General features: G+C 37.9%; 1 protein-coding gene across 5 annotated transcripts in view; it reads right to left on the bottom strand.

The window, feature by feature from the left end:
* Positions 1 to 19,788, bottom strand: part of VPS13D (vacuolar protein sorting 13 homolog D) — a 101,260-nt gene that overhangs the window by 69,991 nt on the left and 11,481 nt on the right. For 3 of the 5 annotated variants that reach the window (XM_058039179.1, XM_058039181.1, XM_058039184.1), the window contains 17 exons: positions 19,095 to 19,167; positions 18,443 to 18,607; positions 17,132 to 17,262; positions 16,647 to 16,779; positions 13,841 to 16,063; positions 13,350 to 13,501; positions 11,521 to 12,555; positions 10,738 to 10,828; positions 10,055 to 10,181; positions 8,325 to 8,505; positions 7,992 to 8,174; positions 5,276 to 5,495; positions 4,600 to 4,810; positions 4,313 to 4,484; positions 3,253 to 3,365; positions 2,607 to 2,816; positions 127 to 389 (listed from right to left, as the gene is read on the bottom strand). In XM_058039179.1, the coding sequence (XP_057895162.1) occupies positions 127 to 389; positions 2,607 to 2,816; positions 3,253 to 3,365; positions 4,313 to 4,484; positions 4,600 to 4,810; positions 5,276 to 5,495; positions 7,992 to 8,174; positions 8,325 to 8,505; positions 10,055 to 10,181; positions 10,738 to 10,828; positions 11,521 to 12,555; positions 13,350 to 13,501; positions 13,841 to 16,063; positions 16,647 to 16,779; positions 17,132 to 17,262; positions 18,443 to 18,607; positions 19,095 to 19,167 (5,683 nt within the window). The remainder of the gene's footprint in view (positions 1 to 126; positions 390 to 2,606; positions 2,817 to 3,252; positions 3,366 to 4,312; positions 4,485 to 4,599; positions 4,811 to 5,275; positions 5,496 to 7,991; positions 8,175 to 8,324; positions 8,506 to 10,054; positions 10,182 to 10,737; positions 10,829 to 11,520; positions 12,556 to 13,349; positions 13,502 to 13,840; positions 16,064 to 16,646; positions 16,780 to 17,131; positions 17,263 to 18,442; positions 18,608 to 19,094; positions 19,168 to 19,788) is intronic. The other 2 variants (XM_058039180.1, XM_058039182.1) reach the window with 1 other exon arrangement.

Below are 19,788 nucleotides of genomic sequence, written 5' to 3'. Positions count from 1 at the left end.
TCTTGATTTCCTTTAATGGACCTGCCTTTACACCAGCACACAGCTTTTAATGAGAAAAACTCCTCAATGAGAATAACAAACTTCCTTAATGAGAAAAACAAAAGCATCAGAGAAGAGCACATTTACCTGTCACATTAACCTTGACTTCCAGCTGCTTTTCTGCTGTCACAGGGAGTGAGGAACGTTTGGTAACCACTCCCCTTTTCACAGCTTTGGGAACCACACTGGTGTCACTGATGCAGGATCGCTGCCGGCAATGGGGATTTTCCCTCTTTTTGGTGTCCCCAGGAGTGCACAAAAAGTCATGAACCAGTAACAGCCAGTCAAATATCAGGAACACACGAAGATTGTTCAGAACAACTGTGAAACTGGAGGAATCCTTAGTAGACCTTTTAAGAAGAGAGAATCACACAGGTGAACTTTAAAACCTGTAAATATTTAAAATCATGCTGACAACTATCAGTATCTAGTAAGACTCATATGGCATTTTATAGGCATGGACTTGGTTTACAGTGTCTGGCCTTTAAAATACATACATACATTTTTATATATATATTTATTTTTACACACACATATATATATACACTTTTATATATATACACATTTTTATATATATACATCTTATATAAATACATTCATATATTTTTATATATACACACACATATATATAAATTTATATATTTTTGTATAGCTATACATTTATATTTAAACTCCTATATATAGGAGTTTGAACTCCTATATATACATTTCATATATATATACACACACACATATATATATATATATATTTAAACAGACTGAAATTCAACAATTTGCTATACCCACAGAACCCCAATAGATCTTAACTGCACAAATTCTAAGCCATAATGATACAAGAGATGAACTGAAAAACTGCATGACAGGAAATTTGTAAAACCTCCTTTAACATACTTAAATTATTAATTTTCAAAATCTGAAATTTTAAAACCTTTTTCTATTCTTATTTTATATCTTTGTTTTATTATCATTTTGTCTTATGTTTTTATTATCATTTTATGTCTAACATTCTTTGTGTGAAACTCAGACCTGGCTCTGAGATAAGAGGTAAAACTTGAATTTCCTCTCCTACCCTGGCACCATTTTGCAGCACAGGAAGCTGCTTTGTCACTCAGAAAAAATGTCAGCCTGCCTGAGCTTCCAGCATCCCATTCTGAAGGTCTGGCCAGGAGGGATAAAGTGCTTGGCTTTGTGATCTGGAATACCTCTTACATTTGATCATGCTAACTGGAAAATCATCTAAGTGCTTAAATAGCATGAAGCAATTTTCAATCCAGCACACTGTGAGCTATAAAATCTCCAAAGAACTGTGATGCCTTAGTGGGGAGCTTCCAACAGCAAAGCCTATAACCCTGCCTGGCTCTCCAGGATATTTCAAGAGGCACCAGGCAGTACAGCACTATCACTGAGCTCTGCCAGCCCTTGCATCTTCTGCCAAGGATGCTCTCACCACTAAAAACAGACCACATGCTGCTGCAGCTGAAATTTAAAATCACAACAGTTGGGAAGAAGATTCCTGAAACTCTCACTCATAAAGCACATTAGGCTGTACTGTGCAAATTCACTAGCTGTGTCTAAGCTAGCTGCCTACTGACTCAACAGTTCTGTGAAAACCATCTGGGGCTTTTTTAGGGTGTATTTTTTAGTAAATCCCATTTTAGTTTTAATCAAATTGAAATATTGGCTCCTTTCTGAACACATTTTTTAGGTACTTAAAACCATAATGCAGCATCCAAATGTTAAAAAAAATTCTCTCAGTTGCCAAGATTCTTTAGCTGGTTTTTATGAAAATTTGTCTCTAAAATTTTCTACTGGACTAATATAATCCTCAATTTTTTTTCTACATTACTCCTGCAACTGTTCCAGAAGGCATCAGACTCACAGAGTGAGAAAGCTGAGCTTGGTCAGCAAATCAGACCAGAAGTGAAAGCAGCATCTCCAGACATCTCACTTCACCCTCTTTTTTGATAGTTAACATTCCTCAAAAAAACACCATGCTGATACAGGTAAATACTGATATTATACTTTATATTCCCAATTTCAATACTAAATTGGATCAAAACAGGTAAGAAAAAACAAACAGGGTAGGACAGAACATAGAATAGAACACAGAGATTGTTTTTGAATGAGGTGCTGTCTCTGTCTGTGTCTGATGCCCTCAGAAAACCAAGTGTGACACCTGCTGGGAAACAGCTTTTGTGCAACTTCTATTAAAAATTCTACAAACTGGTTTTATGCACATAGACAAGTGATAGGCCAGACTTATCAAGCTCTAAGCACTATTGATTTTAATAGGTCAAACCTTCCTCTGATCCATTACACATTCAAACCTACATTTTATTGCAATAAGCGAAAAAGGAAAAAAAAATCCAACAATTTCCAAAGAATTAATAACTGAAGATTTTAATCTATCAAGTACCACTGATCACCCCAAAATACAGTGAATTGAAATAGAAATAGATTGAAATACAACGTCCCCAAGTTTATCTACAATAGTACCACATGTATTAAAATCAGGATAATACTGATGATGTCATTATTAAAAACAAAAAAATCCCAGAATTACCAACCTGAAATGCAATTCAATCTGGATTGCTCCTGGGCTGCTGGTGTTCTTGGATGATTGGAAGATGCAATTAAAGACATTTGGGGGGCCTGTAGCATATTTCTGTCCAGCATAACGAGTGTCAAAGGCCATCATGGAATGAGAGACCAGATTTACAGACTTGGTTCCATCTGAAGAGCTTTCAAAAAGCAACTTGGATTTCTTAAAATCAAACCTGGGAGAATAAAAAGCAAAACAACACACACAAAAGACTTAGAGTTTGTTTATTCCTTGGAGTCGTAATAATATTTTCCACTGATTAAAAGCCTTCTGGATTTAAAAAACCCAACAAGCCAACATAGCAGAAATCTGCTTTTTTAACCTTCCCTTGTTTTGCTTTCTTAATTAAAATACTATTTCTTTTAGACAAGTACTGACTGCTGGACTGTTATTTCAAGGACAAGTGGAAAGACAGATGTATCTTTTGAACAGTGTCACCCCTTTCATCTCTCAGAGCAGCTCAAACTCTCAGTTTGGACTCTAATTAAGAAATTCCATTTCACTGCATTACTAAATTGTAATTCCACATATTATTTTAATTCTTTTCCTGTATCTTTCACATGAGCATAGTATTTAGGACAAGGTATTCAGTAAGAGAAGAACATCCATACCTGGCTAAAGAGCTGCTTCCATCTTTCCCCTTTGGATCCATCAGCTCCAGGCTCACATTAACCATGTCAATGAGGAATGACATGGAAGTATACACTTCCCCACTCAAAACTGTCTGAAAGTGGAAAACACCAACATTCTTTATCAGAGCATCTCTGTAAATTTGATCTCTGAATTAACCTGTATTTCAGAAAATGTAAATATCTTCTGTGTGATGTCCTTCTTCTCCAACTGGTTTCATTAACCATTACTGGGGAAATGTTACATTTCACAACACTGTGGCCTTTAACTTGAAAATGACCATTAACCCATTTTCACAGTACCGGTCTAGAGCTTCTTTGTCCTTAAAATATTGCTGCCATCAGCAAAATCAGAAATCAGTCTGTTCCATATTGCAAGGCAAGATGTGTTCTATTACCATCTGGATGGCAGTTGTCTTCTGCTCAGTGGGCAGTTTTCCTTATCTCTTCCACACCCAATTCTCTAAGGGGAGACATGTGCTGATAACAGCTATGGAATGTCACTGCATGGCTGATAAGAACTGCAGCATCCCATTGGGAGATGTGAGCCCAGAGGGAGGAGCCAAGCATTCCTACCTGGATATAATCTGGAGATTCTGGAACACCAGCACAGCTTCTCCACTGGATTTCCCAGAGGAACAGCAGCTGCCTCTGCCCCTGGATCTTCAGAGGCAGAGACTGCACCTTTCTCCAGGATCCCTGCTCCAGCAGAACCAGCCCTGACACTGCAGGAGGGCTGAGCCACAATTCCAATGGGACTGCTGCCAACAGCCTGACCCACAGCGTGTCAGGTTGGGTTCTCTGTCAGTGTTGGTTTAGTTTACTGCATTGTTTCTTTTATCCTTTTATTTTCTTCCCTATTAAAGAACTGTTATTCCTGTTCCCACATTTTTTGCCTGAGAGGCCCTAATGTAAAATTTATAGCAATTCAGAGGGGTGGGGAGGGTTTACATTCTCCACTTCAGGGGAGGCTCCTGCCTTTCCAAACCAAGACACACCCCCAGACATTTCCAGAGAATTTCAGGTGCACAGGGATGCTTACAAGAATTCTTGGATCCTGTAGGTCGTAGGGGCGCATGAACTCCTCGATGGGCTCGCCCAGGTTGTTCTCCAGCAGCCCCCGGATCAGTTTGTACTTGTTCAGATCCAGGGAGCAGTGCACTGAGGACAGGTTGCCATGGATTGAAATGTCTGCAACAGCATGACTCAGCTCTCTGCAACAAAAAGAGAAAACCTCAGTGCTTCCAGGACCTCCAACAGCAGGCAAGACCTTTAGGATACAAAAACACTGCTCTAGGTGACAGAATAAGTGACGCTGTTTAAACTCACTTGTCCAAATTTCTCTCTACTTTTAACTTCAGTCTGAAAGGTTCTGTCAGCAGGCTCCCTCCTGTCTGCCTCACCAAATAGGATGGAAAGCTCAAATCTGCACTGGTATCTTCCACAGCCTTGGAATACTCTCTCTGGTATCTTTCAGCAGCAAAGATGTCCATGTCCTGCAGATCAACTACAATGCAGTCTAAGAGGCAGATGTGATCCTCTGCAAGCACACAGGAGATAACACATTAAGGAAGAAAAACAGAATCTGTGCAAAATTAATGCAACCTACTTTTAAAAAAATTTTAATTTAGTTTTGATTTTATTCCACTTTTTTTTTTTAAATTCATGTTCAATATCTGTAACTAGCAGATATCAAGCTCATTCACAGGTCAATCTAAATTCCTAATTAGGAGTCCAAGCACACTCCTTGTATGTGTGCAATATGCATCTCAAAACACACCCAATCTGCAGGACTGTTCTTCCAGAAACTGAACTACAACTCCTTAGTCCTTTAAGCTGCAAAAAAATCACCCTTAAAGCTCAGAAGTAATTCATTCTCCAATCCACAATCTTCAGCCCAGAGCCTCATATCTTTTCAGTGTCACACAAGATCAAAGCAAAATGTCACTGCACTATTTCACAAGGCAAAAGAAGCTCCATGGGGTTCCCCATGGCTCTCACATACCTGGGCTCTCAGGGTTTGGGACAACAGGCAGCTTTGATGGCTGGCCCTGCTGCTTACTCGAGGTGCTCACTGCAGGCTCGTTCTTCAGCCTAGAAATGTTTGCTCCTGATGATTTTTTCATGACCAATCCTTCTATTGCTGATCTGGACTCATCAGCACTTGTTTTCTTCACACTGTGTTTTGGGGTTCCCATAGGAGAGGAAAATTGAACAGAATCCTGCTAATGAAAGAAATGTTATAATTAATATCAGATTTTTGACTTAAATTCTAAGGAACCAATGCATCAATGTTCAAGCTGCAACAAATGACCAGAATGCCAGTATCTTCTGCTGGTAGAAAGTATGTTACTAGAATGCCAGTATTCTCTGCTGTAGAAAAATGCCCAAACTTTTCTCCTACAGCCTTAACAGCAGATGAGAACATTTTCTTTGTAAAAAAAGTTTATTTCTGCAACCTTCCTCAAAAAGCTGTAGAATCATTTCAATGACAAACTAATTCAAAAGCAGAGGGTTTTGCATAAAACTGAAATATTCTCATATAAATGAAATTAATACCAAAGTGGAGGGGTAAGACTGTGAGAGCATTAAACATTTCTGCAGAATAAAAACTGTTAAATATTTAAAGCTGTTTTTCAGGTGATGAAAAAAACATATACCATTATTTCTGCAAGATCATGTCAGCAACTTCGTATTTTATTACAATATATGAATTAACACTTCTGCACATGCACATTTTATGCACTTCAAATGCTTCAGCTGTCACACCAAAATGTGTCCCAAAATTCTCCTGCAGTTTAAGGCTGGATAAATCCCTACATTTAATGTTAAATTCCTCACAAGTGAAGAAAGAAAAATTCATTTATATTGATGTAAACCATTTCAGACATCTTCCCACCACCACAAATCCAGTGGAAATCCACGAGCTCTCTTGCACCAAAAACCTGCAAATTTCACTACAAAAAGAGTCACATCAACATTAGAAATTTCTTTTCCCAAAAATCCTGCTTGAGCAACCTGACAGCCTTCTGTAATGGAATGGCCCCAACCACTCTGGGATTTGTCTGGTGGAAGAGGATTGCACACCACCTTTATAGCCCAAAGGCAGTTTTGGAATTAATCTGTCAATCATTTCAATTAATTAACATCATGTTCTACATACAGGTAGCAATTATCTTTAGTGTTTACTATCAATTAGTGTTACTATCATTTCCCATCTTCCTTCTGGATCCAGCTTCTGATGTCACATCAATCCCTATCATAAACTTCCCTCTCTGGTTTTAATTGTTAATATTTTATTGCTTTACATGGTTTTTAAATATAAGAAAAAAATTGGAAAAATTAATTGTAAACACAACCAAGGATTTTAAGAAAAAAATTTGAGGACATACTGCAAAGAAAAGACTGAAAAGTACATGCAAAGGAAAATCATCACATCATCTATAAATCTATGAATTTATGCAATTAAATCCAAATTAGCAGCTCCTCACACATGCATAAAGAGCACACCACAAAAAGTTTACATCCAATTCTTATAGAATTCAGCAAAATCTTTAGAACAGAAACATCGTTTTTAATAAATGAAGTAGCTTTTTTAAGTGCTGAATTCCAGAAGAATACTTTCTTTTTTATAGAATGAATGAGGAGCACCTGAACACTGCCATAAGGATGTGAAATACCTCAAATAAAACAGGATCCTTGTATGCATTGCCTTGCAAAATCCGATCCTCAAAAATAAACATAGGACAGAGGAAAAATGAAAACAAAACCAACAAAAAAAAGCCAAACCCCACCTAATTCCATTTTAAACACCTACATTTCTACAGTGCAACATAACACAGTATTTTTAGGCTGAAATTAAATTATTGTGCACAATTATTTTAATTTATAATGTTAATGTAGGTGTTTACTGCTTACAAACTTGTATTTGTATCAATATCCTACAGTACAGAAAATAACTTAACATCACAGTCCACTATTTTCTTACAGTAGACACAGGGAGATACCAACCAGATGAAGGCAACAGACACACTGCAGTAATTTAGTCCATCCAACTTCTAATCCCTTCAAATCAAATTAGAGGGTTCCCAGACACCCATCTGTTTTGTTGAATGGGTTAGATATAGAAAGCCATCCAACATGGATCTTCCTTCTCCCAAATTTTGTGGCTGCATCCTGGAAACCTTTCCCATGGTTTCACCTCACCAAAGCAACTACACACACTCAGTTTTCACTGAGAGCAGAAAATAAACCCAATTCTGTGCTCCAGTGTGTTGGAGCAAGTCTCAGCCAACACAGCACCCTGTTTTCTGCTGTTCACACTGTGGAAATTTTGATGGTGAGCAGCCAGAGTAACCAAAAAGGGTGAGCTGAGAGCCCATCCTGGTCCCACACTCAGGTGTGCACCTGGTTGGGTCCTGATCCTCACCAGAGCAGCTGGAGTCAGTTCAGCCTCCTTTATTCCCTCTGCTCTCTCCAAACACTCACTTCAGTCTCTCCTCTGCCCCAGAGCCTCAGACAGTAAACTCAAGATAGGAAGGGCAGCACAGCATGCAAATCTATAAGATTTGCCAGCACACTAGCACAGATTCTCATTAGCAGAATTATAAAGTCAATATATAAAATAAAATTTAAGAGTCATTTAAAATTTTGATTTAGAAATAAAACACACAAGAACTAGCAAAACTGCAAGCTGCTAAAAGAAGAAGCAATGCTCCTACCTTGTTCTTTAATGAAAAGGTCCCTGGCATTCCTGCAAACAGGAATCTGTTCTTCACTTTCAGCTTCCCCAGATTAGCTACAATCAGGCTGTTGGACTTGGAGCTCTCAGGTATAAGCAGAACAGGAGCCCCAGCCTCAATATCAAGAAGAACTCTGGAAGCTCTCTGGGCTTTATCTCTCACCTGGAAAGAGCAAAAATACATTTCAAAAATAATTACACATACTGCAGGAAGCAGGTGATTATTGTCCACTGACTAGTACTGAACTCAGGATCATTACCCCTTGATTAACAAAACAGGCTGGGAAAGAATAGAAAAAAGGCTCAGACATACTGTTTGTCCTTCAATTGCTGCTCTCTGCCTGCCCAAGACATCTTGGAGCTGAGTGAAATGCTGGATGAAGGAAACCACCTCGGCCTGGAAGCGCTGGGTGTGCACATACTGGACAGAGGCCATCCTCAGGGTGACACGGATGTCACACTCCCTCTGCAGCAGAGGGTCTGGCCTCCCATACCTGTGAGAAGGGGTGAAAGTAAAATTTATCAATCTTAGCTACATTTTAGAAGCAGCACTAGACATTTTGCTGCATTCAAAATAGTAATATAGAGGATTTTGTGCAAACCCAGGGCACTGGGAATATTTCTGTGTCTGCTCTGGGAGCACTGACCCCCAGGGCAGCACTGACTGTGACCCTCATTCATGGAGAAAGTTTCCCAGACTCCAAGAGAGACTGGAATCCACAAAAGTGTGAAACAGAATATAAAGAGCAGTGTAGGTGTATCACTTGGTGAGAAATAGAGGTTTTGGGATTTTTAGTGTGTTGGGGATGGCAGCAAGATGGAGGGCACAGGGTGTCATCCTGGGTTTCTTCTTCATGCTTCTTCTTCCTCCTTCCTCATGGGTTTGGGTGGCATTTTGTAATTGAGCAGAAAAGTCCCCATTGGGGGCTCCGTGGGATCAGTTATTGGGTTAAAAGGGAAAATAATCCAGGTGTCAGCTCTTAATTGGACAGTTTATTCTGAAAAGCCCTTGTACCAAGAGATTGTTGGCCACTTTGTGCCTTCTAATGAAAAGCTGCCCAACTGAGAGTAGTGAGAGTGTTTCACTGATAAGAAGTAATAAACACCTGAGTGTGAACATGAACTGCTGTCTCAATGCCTTCAGTCCAGACCCACAGAAACCCACAACTGGGACCACCAAAGCTGGTGCTCCTTGTGAGGATCAAACTCATAACCTCAGGTTATGAGACTGATCTGGCCCTGGGACAGATTTAATAAATGTTCACAGCATGTAATTAACACTATCTCAGTTGCAGACATGAAAAATTTGTTTTGTATTAAATACTTCTAAATTTTGTACATTTAAGTTCTGCTGAGTTTTAATTAAGCAAATAGAAATATTCTGCATTTGGAATGTACTTTTAATCTCTGTATACCAGTTAGACCTTTGGTGATGTTATACCAAAACAGTGGCTTTTAAGGTAACTACTCCACTGCAGGATAATGTGTACATTCAATTCTGAATCAGCGTGCTGTCATATTTGATATTAATTCCATAATATTACTTGGATAATTTCTAATCTGATTAATTGGAAAAACAGAAAACATCACAAGATAAGACCTATTCCTTAAAACATAACAAAGAAATTCAAATTTACATTATGATGAAAGCAAACCTCTTCTTCCAAAATCAAGAAGCAAAGGAAGATCTAGTTCATCAGTTGAAAACTTCTTCCAACTTAAAAAAAGAATCATTTTAGACAGGAACAAACTATCATATAAATACTTCTAAGAACACCTTTAGAGGTAAATAAAAAACTACCTTTCCTTTTCCATTTCTTCATACATTGCAAGACAAATATAAGTTAGAATATTTTCAGTTATAAACTTAAGATTTTTAAGTCCCACATAAGTCGCAAGAGGCCAAAGCAGAATCATGCAGCCATGACAGTTGTGGGTTTGGGTTTTCTGGGTTTGTTCAACTTTTGGGTTTTTTTTGGAGGGGATTTGGAAGTTAATGGAGTAACAAGCTAATATTGAGTAACAAAAAGTTTAAATTCATACTTTAAGATTTGAAAAATGAGAGCCTCTTCACCACTTGTAGTGAAACGTTCTCTGTAGAATTCTCCATGAGATGTAAGATCACTTAAGGACAGACTTCCAATACTTCCCTGCAAGGCCAAATCTCCCTCTGGAAAACAAAGGACAGACAATCAGCATCCTCAAACACAGATCAGTTACTAAACCCCAAAAGTTTCTATTACTGGGACAGCATCACTACAAGTAATTAAATAATTCAATTAAATATTAATCCTCATGTTCAAAGAAAATAATGTGTTTCTGCTACAAAGATTGTATTAACCCACACATTACTACAGGATTTACACACATCATGTGATCACACCACTTTGATTTGTGAAACTTAGATAGAATTACTTTTCATCCTCTAGAACAGTAATAAAAACTATTGTTATACTCTGTGAAAGTGAAGTGTTAAAATCACAGCCAATCACAGTTAAAATGATGAAAGGTTTGACAACTGGGAGGAATGTAAAGATTTAAAATAAACCCTAAAAAACCAAAAGAAGCAGTGGGAGGAAAATGTACATTTTGCCCAGAAAAAATACACAAACCCCAATGAGCACCAAAGGAAAATCACTTAAAACCTTAATTCCAGTGCACATTTTACTCATGTGCACCCATTTTATTTTAAGCTGTGAACAACCTGAGCCCCTCAATGTACTCACCAATCACTTCCAAGTGAGCTGCCAGCTTTGCCACACTGGCTTTAGCAAGCTCACTGGTTGTCTTATTCAGGACTAAGGACAAAGAATGGACCTGGTCAAATAAAACAGGAACAAACTGGTATGAAAAACATGACTTCAGAGCTTGAACATCCTGTTTAGATTTTTTCCAAGACAACTGCACTGTAATACATGAATGCCAAACAATAATTATCTGATTGAGAGACAGTGAATGAGAGCAACATTTTTACTGCTTTGTTTGCATATTAATGGGTCTCCCAAGCAATTCAGACTGATCAGATCAAGAACAAATCCAGCACTGTTACCTTTTGTCACATGTTAGTTAGACTGCAGGGTCTCTGGGCAAAGACTATATTATATTATATACATACAACATGGGTTTTTCAAAAAAACTGTTTATACATATAGATGTATAAACATATATGGATATATTTACAAAATATAGACCTTTTTGCATAAATAAACTCCACAGTTTATACCTAGAACAGCACAGTGCCAATTGCAGCATGTTAGGTCTTTAATACTGAAACAATCTTTTCATTAAAGAGAGGGTCACAGAGCAAGGGAGCCAAACATTTTGCACAAGTTCTAATTTTCTATAACTCCTTTTTTAACTGTATCTACATACATTCTAATTCTGTTTCTGCATTTATGTAGACTCCCCACCAGAAAATAAAACACATGATGTAAATGTCACCTTAAGTTCCTATAAACCAGATGCTTTATGACAGACAATCCAATTACTGTTTTCCATGTCAAGTATACCTTTAGATCCAGCTTAGTGTTTACAGGCTCTTGGACTTGAGAGGCTGACAAGGAATTTATTTCTGCTTTGATTGTCTGCTGAGTATCTTCAGGCTGCGGCTTCATAGCATGGTTATCAGCAGTGGATCCAATCCCAAAGAAATCCAATATTACTACCCAAGTTTGCAAAGTAATTAACACATCTAGACAATTAAAATCAACATCTACACTACGGTTAATTTTGTTATAGCGAGAAGAAAATTCAGGATGTTTCCTATCCACTAGAAATATATTGATATGAACTAATGAATCATCAAAGTTACTTTTTCCACAGGGCAACTTGGATCTGTCTGCTGATGGAGAAGGAGGTGGAGTCAGAGGATACTCAGAATCAGCATCTTCCTTTTGCTTCTTACGGGAGGCACAAACTGGTCTTTGGTACAGCTGAAAGACATTGGGTGCTTCTTCCATATGGGAAGGGAGGGAACGTGGCATGTCTGGATATTCTGCATTGGACATTGAGGGACAGGACTGTGAAAGATATTCCTTATGGGCTAAACTGGATGGTTTGGGTGCTCCATGAGACACCATGAGGTTCTTGTACTTAGAGTCTGGTTTCTTTTCCAAGAGATCTTCCATCAGCAGGGAACGCAAGGCAATCTGAATGGACAGGGTTTGAGGGTGGTCTTTGGCAAACTCAACATCAAAATCCTGAAATTTAAGGCTGACAAGACCTTGTGCCCCAAGTGTGAGATCACCACTTAACTGAACCTGGAGCTCTGAGATGTGAAAGTTTGCTTGAATTTGAGTAAAAGATTTTGTTTCCCTGATAGCTAAGGGCTTGTTTGGAACAGAATTAAAACTAGAGTGGCTGAATAAACCATTTTCCTTCCGTTCACTCGAGAATTCTGAGCCTGTACTATGAAGTGATGCTGAAGGAGAGCTAAGACTAGCTGGAGATACAGAAGTGGCTGAAAATTTGTTCAAGTCTTCACTGTAAATTAAATTATCCAGAGTCTGAAGGACTTGTTCATATACATGTTTTGCTAACACCACCTACAATGTAGAGAAAAGAAACAATCATCACATTGGAGCTCTCTGTATTAATGGAATCAATACATATATTCTAAAACTCATAAGTGGAATTCCAAACCACACAAATTTTAAGTTCATCCAAAATAATAATAAATAATAATAACAACAACAACAGTAACTACTCAAAAGAAGGTACAATGCAAAACTGAAGCAAAACAGTTCTTCTGTATGAGCTCTGTAAGATGACACATGGGATGGGATCCTAGAATAGGATACCTTGTATTCCTGGGCAAAAAGCATCCAGAAAGAATTAATTAAAAATAATTCACCACCTGAGCTTACACAGTAATTAACGAAACAAACATTCTACATAGCCATCACGGTTTTCTCCTAAGTATTAGATGTTCCAGTTTTCTCTATTTAAAACCTCTGCTCTTGCACAGATTTCTTTCAAGGTAATGACATATTAATTCTTAGTTTCAACTACAACTGCAAATAAACTTGTTTGGACAGTGTCATTTGGATAATGACACATTTACCTTTCCTTCTGTATTCAAGATAAGCAAAAGTTATTCATAATAAGTTATACTAATATTCATAAGCAAAAGTAATTCATAAAAATGTTTAAAATGTCCCCAAACAAGGTTAAATATTGTTCATTATTATTATGACTTAAGACTGTCTCTTCTAACCATGTCTATAAGGATCTGATTTCTAAACTACTAACATACTAAACCTGAAGATACTGAAAAATACTCATCTTCTATGCAGGGAAATGTTTTTACATTGATAGTGGAAATACTACATTTCTGTACCTGAAGAGGGTTCACAAATTTCCCTTCAATTTTCATAATGCTTGATATTCCCAAGTCTTCATTACACAGAGGAAAAGTTAAATCCAAATCTTTCTCTAGTGGTATCTTTTCCAATTTAAACTGGATCGTGGTGTTATTCAGAATGTGGAAAGCTGGAAGAGAAATTAAAGCAACATTAGAGTAAGTGAACTGATTAGCCCATAAATACTGTATGGAAAAGATAACACAGGAGCTATTGAACTTGCTCAGAATCTGAGCAATGCTGGACTCAGATTCTATGGTTATGTTTTGCTCAGTTTCTGTTTAAAAGGCACCATTCCATTTTTGCTTAGGAGACTAAAAATGGATATAAATACAGTATCTAGCCCACTGTCATTAAAACTGACCAATGTGTTTTAGTAGGATGGATGAAGCAGAATATACACTCAATATACATTTTTAACACATATACTACTCATTTATAATAATTAAGACTCCTCTGATTAACATACCATGACCTTTGTGCAATGATTCAAAGAAGTCATGACGAGTAAAATGAGATTCTTCCTGGCTGTTAATGCTGGCAGGACCTGATGAGGAATGTGACCCACGGGGTATCCCACTTGCAGGCTCCTTCTTGTTTGTAGACTGACTACTATTTAATGAATACATCTTAATATCTTTAATTTCAACTTGCAGCCTATCACTTGTAGACTCATCTTCTCCTGGTACAAAATTCTGAATAGATATTTGTCCTAGATGACCTACAAGCAGTTCAGAGCTACCAGGCTTCCGAGGTATGGAGACAATTGGGGATTCAATGTTTACATTTAATATAAGTTTGATAGTATCAGCTTTGAGGGACTGTGACCCAAATGTGCCGCCTTCGTTATCTTCTGCACTGCCAACATCTCTTGATCGGGGTGTGGTATCAAACAAAGAAACCATTTCACTGTACTCAGCAGTTTTAGTTGCCAAGACTGTTGTAACTTTTGTAGCTGCACTTTTCAACATGCTGCGGAAATTCTCTTCCAGCTCATCCATGGTCAAAGTCAATTCTTTCAAAAATTTGGCCGAGTGGTTGTAGTGTAAGGAGGCCATTTTGAGGTTGAGAGAACACTCCTCTTTTGACTTTTCTGTGAAAGTGAAACTTAAAGCATCTGGAAGGTTATTTCCATCATCAAGCCTAAAGAGCAAAGACTCAAAGAAATTCACATCGCCAATGAGATTTTCACACCTCCCTGTGTTCCCTATGCTCACCACATACTGGTTCTTCACATTGTCCTCAATCAGATCCATCAGGTGAAGGCACCCAAGAGAGCCATTCACATCCAGTTTACTGCACATGGAGACATTGACTTTGGTGCCACCAATACTGGCTGTTGCAATTTTTCTGCCATATTTTTCTCCATTTGTCATGGCAACTGTCCTGAGGAGGAGAACATTTAACCAGTGGATATCAACTGCTACCTCCGTGTTCTGTGCATAAGTAGACTGGAATGTTTCCTGTTCCCTCCAATCTCTCTCCAAGTCAGCTATTAAAGGCTGAGGACTAGAATCTTCTTTCTCCTTGGGGAAAGATTTCTGGAGAAACCCAATCAGTTCAACAATAGTCTCTGGGTTCAGGATGATATCCAGGTTGTTCACCTGCAAAGAGATCACCTGCAGACTGCTATCCAAGTTCATGGATGGGCATTCTGCACTCACAAACTGATACTCCAATTTTATCAAGGACTCTTGATCTTTTCCATTGTTACTGGGTGAGGTGGTGGAGGATGTACTGCACCTCTCTGCCAAACCAGCAACATCAATGGGATGTGCATCTTGTGGTCCAGACACTGGGGACTGAGCCCTGCTGTCTCGAAGGCTTCCTGTTGGTACACAAAAGCTCAAGTTCTTATGAGAAGCCATCAAAAGATCAAAATCTGTTCCATATGTTTGCATAGTATCAACCAGTAACAGGCCATGGACAGTCAGGGACACCTCTGCATCATAAGGCCTTTTCACAAAATGGGCATTGGTGCCAAAAACCTTGAGCACAGAGATGTATCTCCCATTACTCTCAACACCCAGCTGCATACAGTTGACTTTGAACTCAGCCAAAAGCAGCTGGGATTCAACAAGAACTTCCCGGGTGTGCTGCTCCAGCATGACAACACTCTGTGTCAGATTCATCACAGAGTCGTGCAAACTGCCAAACTGGTCAACCTCTGCAAAAATCTTGTCTTTCCCTAAATGTAGGGCATCTGAAGACTTAGCTTCAGATGTACTCAGCTGTGTCAGACAGTTCCTCAAAGCCAGCACTTTGTCTTCATTGATGTGAATTTTCAAGTCTGGCAGGTTGCCAGACAAGACAGCTCCTGGGTACTTTGGGTCAGATGTGTATATCAGTCTGTGCTCCAGCTGCAGGTGAACATTGAATTTTTCTACCACATGAGTTGGACCCACATCACTGTCCTGAACGTGCTTCCAGTTGTCTTTCACTCGGCCCACCATGATCTGAAGGTCCATAAAAGAAAGTGTGTATCTCTCATACATTTTTTTACTCATTAAGTGTGCCTGGAGCTGCTCTTCACTTATTTCTACTCCAGTAAATTCAGACATTTTGATGCCACTATTGGTGTTGGATTCTGGTGGTGGAGTATTGGGAGGAGTTGCAAGAGGTGTTTTATATTCTTCATCACTCAATTCATTGACTTCTGAAGAAATGGCACCTGTACTCCTCTTAGAATCTTCTGTGGATTAAAAAAACAGTAAACAAAAATAAGCAAAAGTACTCTTCTCCCTTCTTAGATGTTTCCTATGATTATCTGATCATTCTGTCTGAAGTTCTATTTTTTTAACACAAAGCATATCTGGTACTACCCTTTCCTCCTTCCACTGTCACTTTCTTTTTCTTCAAAAAGAAACCTACTACACTTCTACATTCACAAAGGTGTCAGTCACAATGTAGTACAGAAGCTACTAAAATACACTATTGTCTCATTTTTAACCCACTTCCTGCAAGATTCACTTTTGACCAAGTTGTCAAAAAAAGAACCCATTACTCTGCCCACACAATTCTTCTGATCCTCAAAACCAAATGAAAGATATGAGCTACTTAACTAGAGTATTTTTATCATCATCAGGTTTTTTCCAACTGGCTTTACTGCCTAATATTAAATTTCATTCTATTATCTTAAGAAAAGGATTTTTTTCCTACTTTACAAAGCAAGAGCATCCCCCAAAACTTCCCTGTACTTTTTTTGCCCTTCTTTTTAAGTTCTGACTTTTTGAAAGAAGATAGAAAAGGAAAGCTGCAATATTTCTAGATCATACCTTGAGAATTTGTGAGTAATATTCTTCCCAGATCTACAACAACTAACACAGGATCCACAAATTTGAAATCATCGGGAAAGATCACCTGAGGGGCGGAGATATCAAGGCACACGGACCAGCTTTTGCTGTTTTCCTGAAAGTTTAGAAGAAAGACATAATGGCCCACAAGAAAACAAACCAAAAAAAGCCATGTGAGACATCTAATCTGTCACTTTTTCTCCTGATGAGCTGACTGTCACAAACTCCAGCCACACTCAGGTTTGGTACCTTGTTAAACCACAGACTCGCACTGTGGTCAATAAAACAAAACATTTTCAGCAGGTGAAAACATGCCCTGCACCTCAATCCTGGAAAACTCCCCTCCTGCTCACAAAGAACATCACACAAACAACAAACCTCACTCTCTAGAGCTCAAAGTCCTAAAGCAAAAGGACTTGGAAAAAGTCCTCAAAATCTACATAAACGTTCTGGAGGCAAAAACTTACAATGAAATCTCCAACCAATAAACGATCAATGGTTTGTCTGATTTCAGCCTTTGTCTGCATTTTCAGCTTGTTGTACTGTCTTCTGGCAGCTTCAGCCACTCTTGCCTCCAACTCAGACTGATAACCAAAACCTGCACAAGAGAGGGAAAACTCACTAGGTATAACTTTGTTCACCCTTCATTGAATCAGAAGAAAAAACGGAAGAAAAAAAGAGAAAATAATTATTTTAAATTTTAGCAGTAAAATATAGAACAGGAAAACAAAGCAGGTGAAAGTCACTGTCTGTGACTAATCACCAGGCTGTTGCACAGTAAAAAGGAAGTATTTAAGCACAAAACAAATAATCACCCTAAAAAAATACTTCCCAATCCATTTTCTGGTCTTTCTCTGGAGGTCTATTCTCTCACAGACCTACAGCCCAAATAATTAAATTTGAGTAATGCAGAAAGGGTGCTAAGTATGGCCACAGAAGAAATCCTGACTAAACATTAAGATGTGCACATGTAGGCAGTGTTTTTTTGCTTGCTTTGTTGGTTTGTTTGCTTTAAACCTGAATATTTATAGAATATTCTCACCTTGTGAGAAAAGATGCCACATGCATCTTTATACAAGGTAACCTGAACATTTTGGTATTTATGATAATCAGCAGAAAAACAAACTGGTATTTCAAGAATATTTTCATGTTCCTAATGTTACTTACTGTCACTTCTTATCTCATCAGAAACTGCAAAGGTGGCCACTTTATAGTGTTACAGGTTTAGGTACTAGAACCCTAAATCTTTTTGTTTGGAAATTTAGGGAACAAGTATGTTCAAATCTAAAAATAAGGGTATCTCAAGAAGCTGTCACAAAGGGCAGCCTTAATCTCATCAACAAAAAAAAAAAAAAAAAAATACAACAGGAATTAGAATATTATTTCCTTTGTATCACTAATATAGAAACACTCTTTTTAACTGCCCTCTCAAAAAAACTCCATCAATTGCCAGAACAGATTATAGGAACAAGTCCCCTCTCCTTATTTATGCACTTTAATTTAGGGGATGTGAACATCCACCATGGGGCATAACAACAACTTGCAATTTTAAAGCAGAAGTTGCATGAGCCTACCAAAGCAAAATCCCTGATTTAATTAAACAAAAAACAAAACAAAGGAACAAAACCCTCCAGACAAGACTTGGAGTATTGTTAAACTTGAACTTAAAGTGAAGATTTTTTGCTTCATATTTCTAAGAATGAAAATCAAAGATAAGAAAAAATGTAATTCCACCAACAAAACCCCAACCCCAGCAAAAAAACACATGAAAGGTTAACCTGAGGTATGAACCCTTCCCTTGTAGAAGAAGTCTGCTACTTTCTTAATGGCTTGTGGATTGTAAATAATATTGAGTGGTCTGGTACTGACTTCCAGGCGCCTCTCAAAAGTGCTGTGAATTGGATTTCTTTCATAGAGCATCTCAAATACTGGGGCATCAGGATCTGCAACAGAATAAAAAATGACTTACAAAAAGCAACTGTAAGAACACCCAAAACAAACAAATAAGAGAAAAGCAAAAAACAACTCCCAAAGAATTTAATAACTGATTTTAAACTGGCACTACTGGGAAAGTACAACTGTCTAGGAATTCTTCAGTAATAGAAAAGGAAATAATATGATCAGCTTCTACAATCAGCAGAATTCAACAAGTTTACATACACAAAAACCTTTGTATAATTGGGGTTCTAATGTTGAACTCCTACTTCTTTTTAAACCAAAACAAACAGTAAGTGCAACTCCTACTGTCTTGAAATACAAATTTCTTCCTTTCTTTAAAGACAACCTGCATGCAACTTACATCTTGAACAAAGCTTCTATGATTTTATCTTTACCATGTGCAAAATGCATTAGCATTAATTCAAACTCTAGATACTTATTTTCAAAATTTCTGGTTTGTAGGAATTATCAAACATAAAATGAAATCTTTACCAGTGTTGTGATTATTCATTTCTGAGGACAAACTTTGGAGTCCAAAGGAAGACATGCAGCCAACCTCTTTTTGCTAATAAGAATTTAAAAGAAAAAGACTGTTTAGATAAAATCAACCAAGCCACCTGATAAACATAAAAATCTTTTCTGTTGAACTATATGTATAGTCTGAGATTATTATATGCATTTTTTCCCCTGACATGTTCAAGCAAAAGAAGAAAATAGACTAAGTGGCAAACACTCCCCCCTCCTGCAGCAGAAAGGATGAACTCTGAAGTGAAAATTGCAGTCAGTACAAAGTACAAAATACATGGGAAATCCTCATAGCTTTAGATTCAAATTTTGTTCACTCAGAAGGAACTTTGAAATATTTTCTAGAATTTGTCTGTGCATTTAGTTGACCAGCATACAGGTGAAACAGAACCATTACTTGGGCCACACAGCTTTATGGAAAAGAACAATTACTGATCAAGCAGCAATGCTGTTTGTTCCAAATATCAAATATTGTTCAACAAATTATCTTCTTCTCAACACATAAAACTAAAAGGTTGAAGTCGCAAGCATACAGTAAAGCAGAATAAAAAATGAAGAGTTCTACAAATGATATTTGGAAAGAGAGGGAAAAGTAAATTCAACAGGTGGAAACTTTTCCTCAAGACTTTTGTTTTCCCTTTCTGGGATAAGAAATTTTTGA

This window comes from Melospiza georgiana, chromosome 22 (genome assembly GCF_028018845.1).
Source record: "Melospiza georgiana isolate bMelGeo1 chromosome 22, bMelGeo1.pri, whole genome shotgun sequence".
Taxonomy (NCBI): Eukaryota; Metazoa; Chordata; class Aves; order Passeriformes; family Passerellidae; genus Melospiza; species Melospiza georgiana.
Note: the sequence above shows the minus strand (reverse complement) of the source record. Positions and strands in the feature narration are given on the sequence as shown.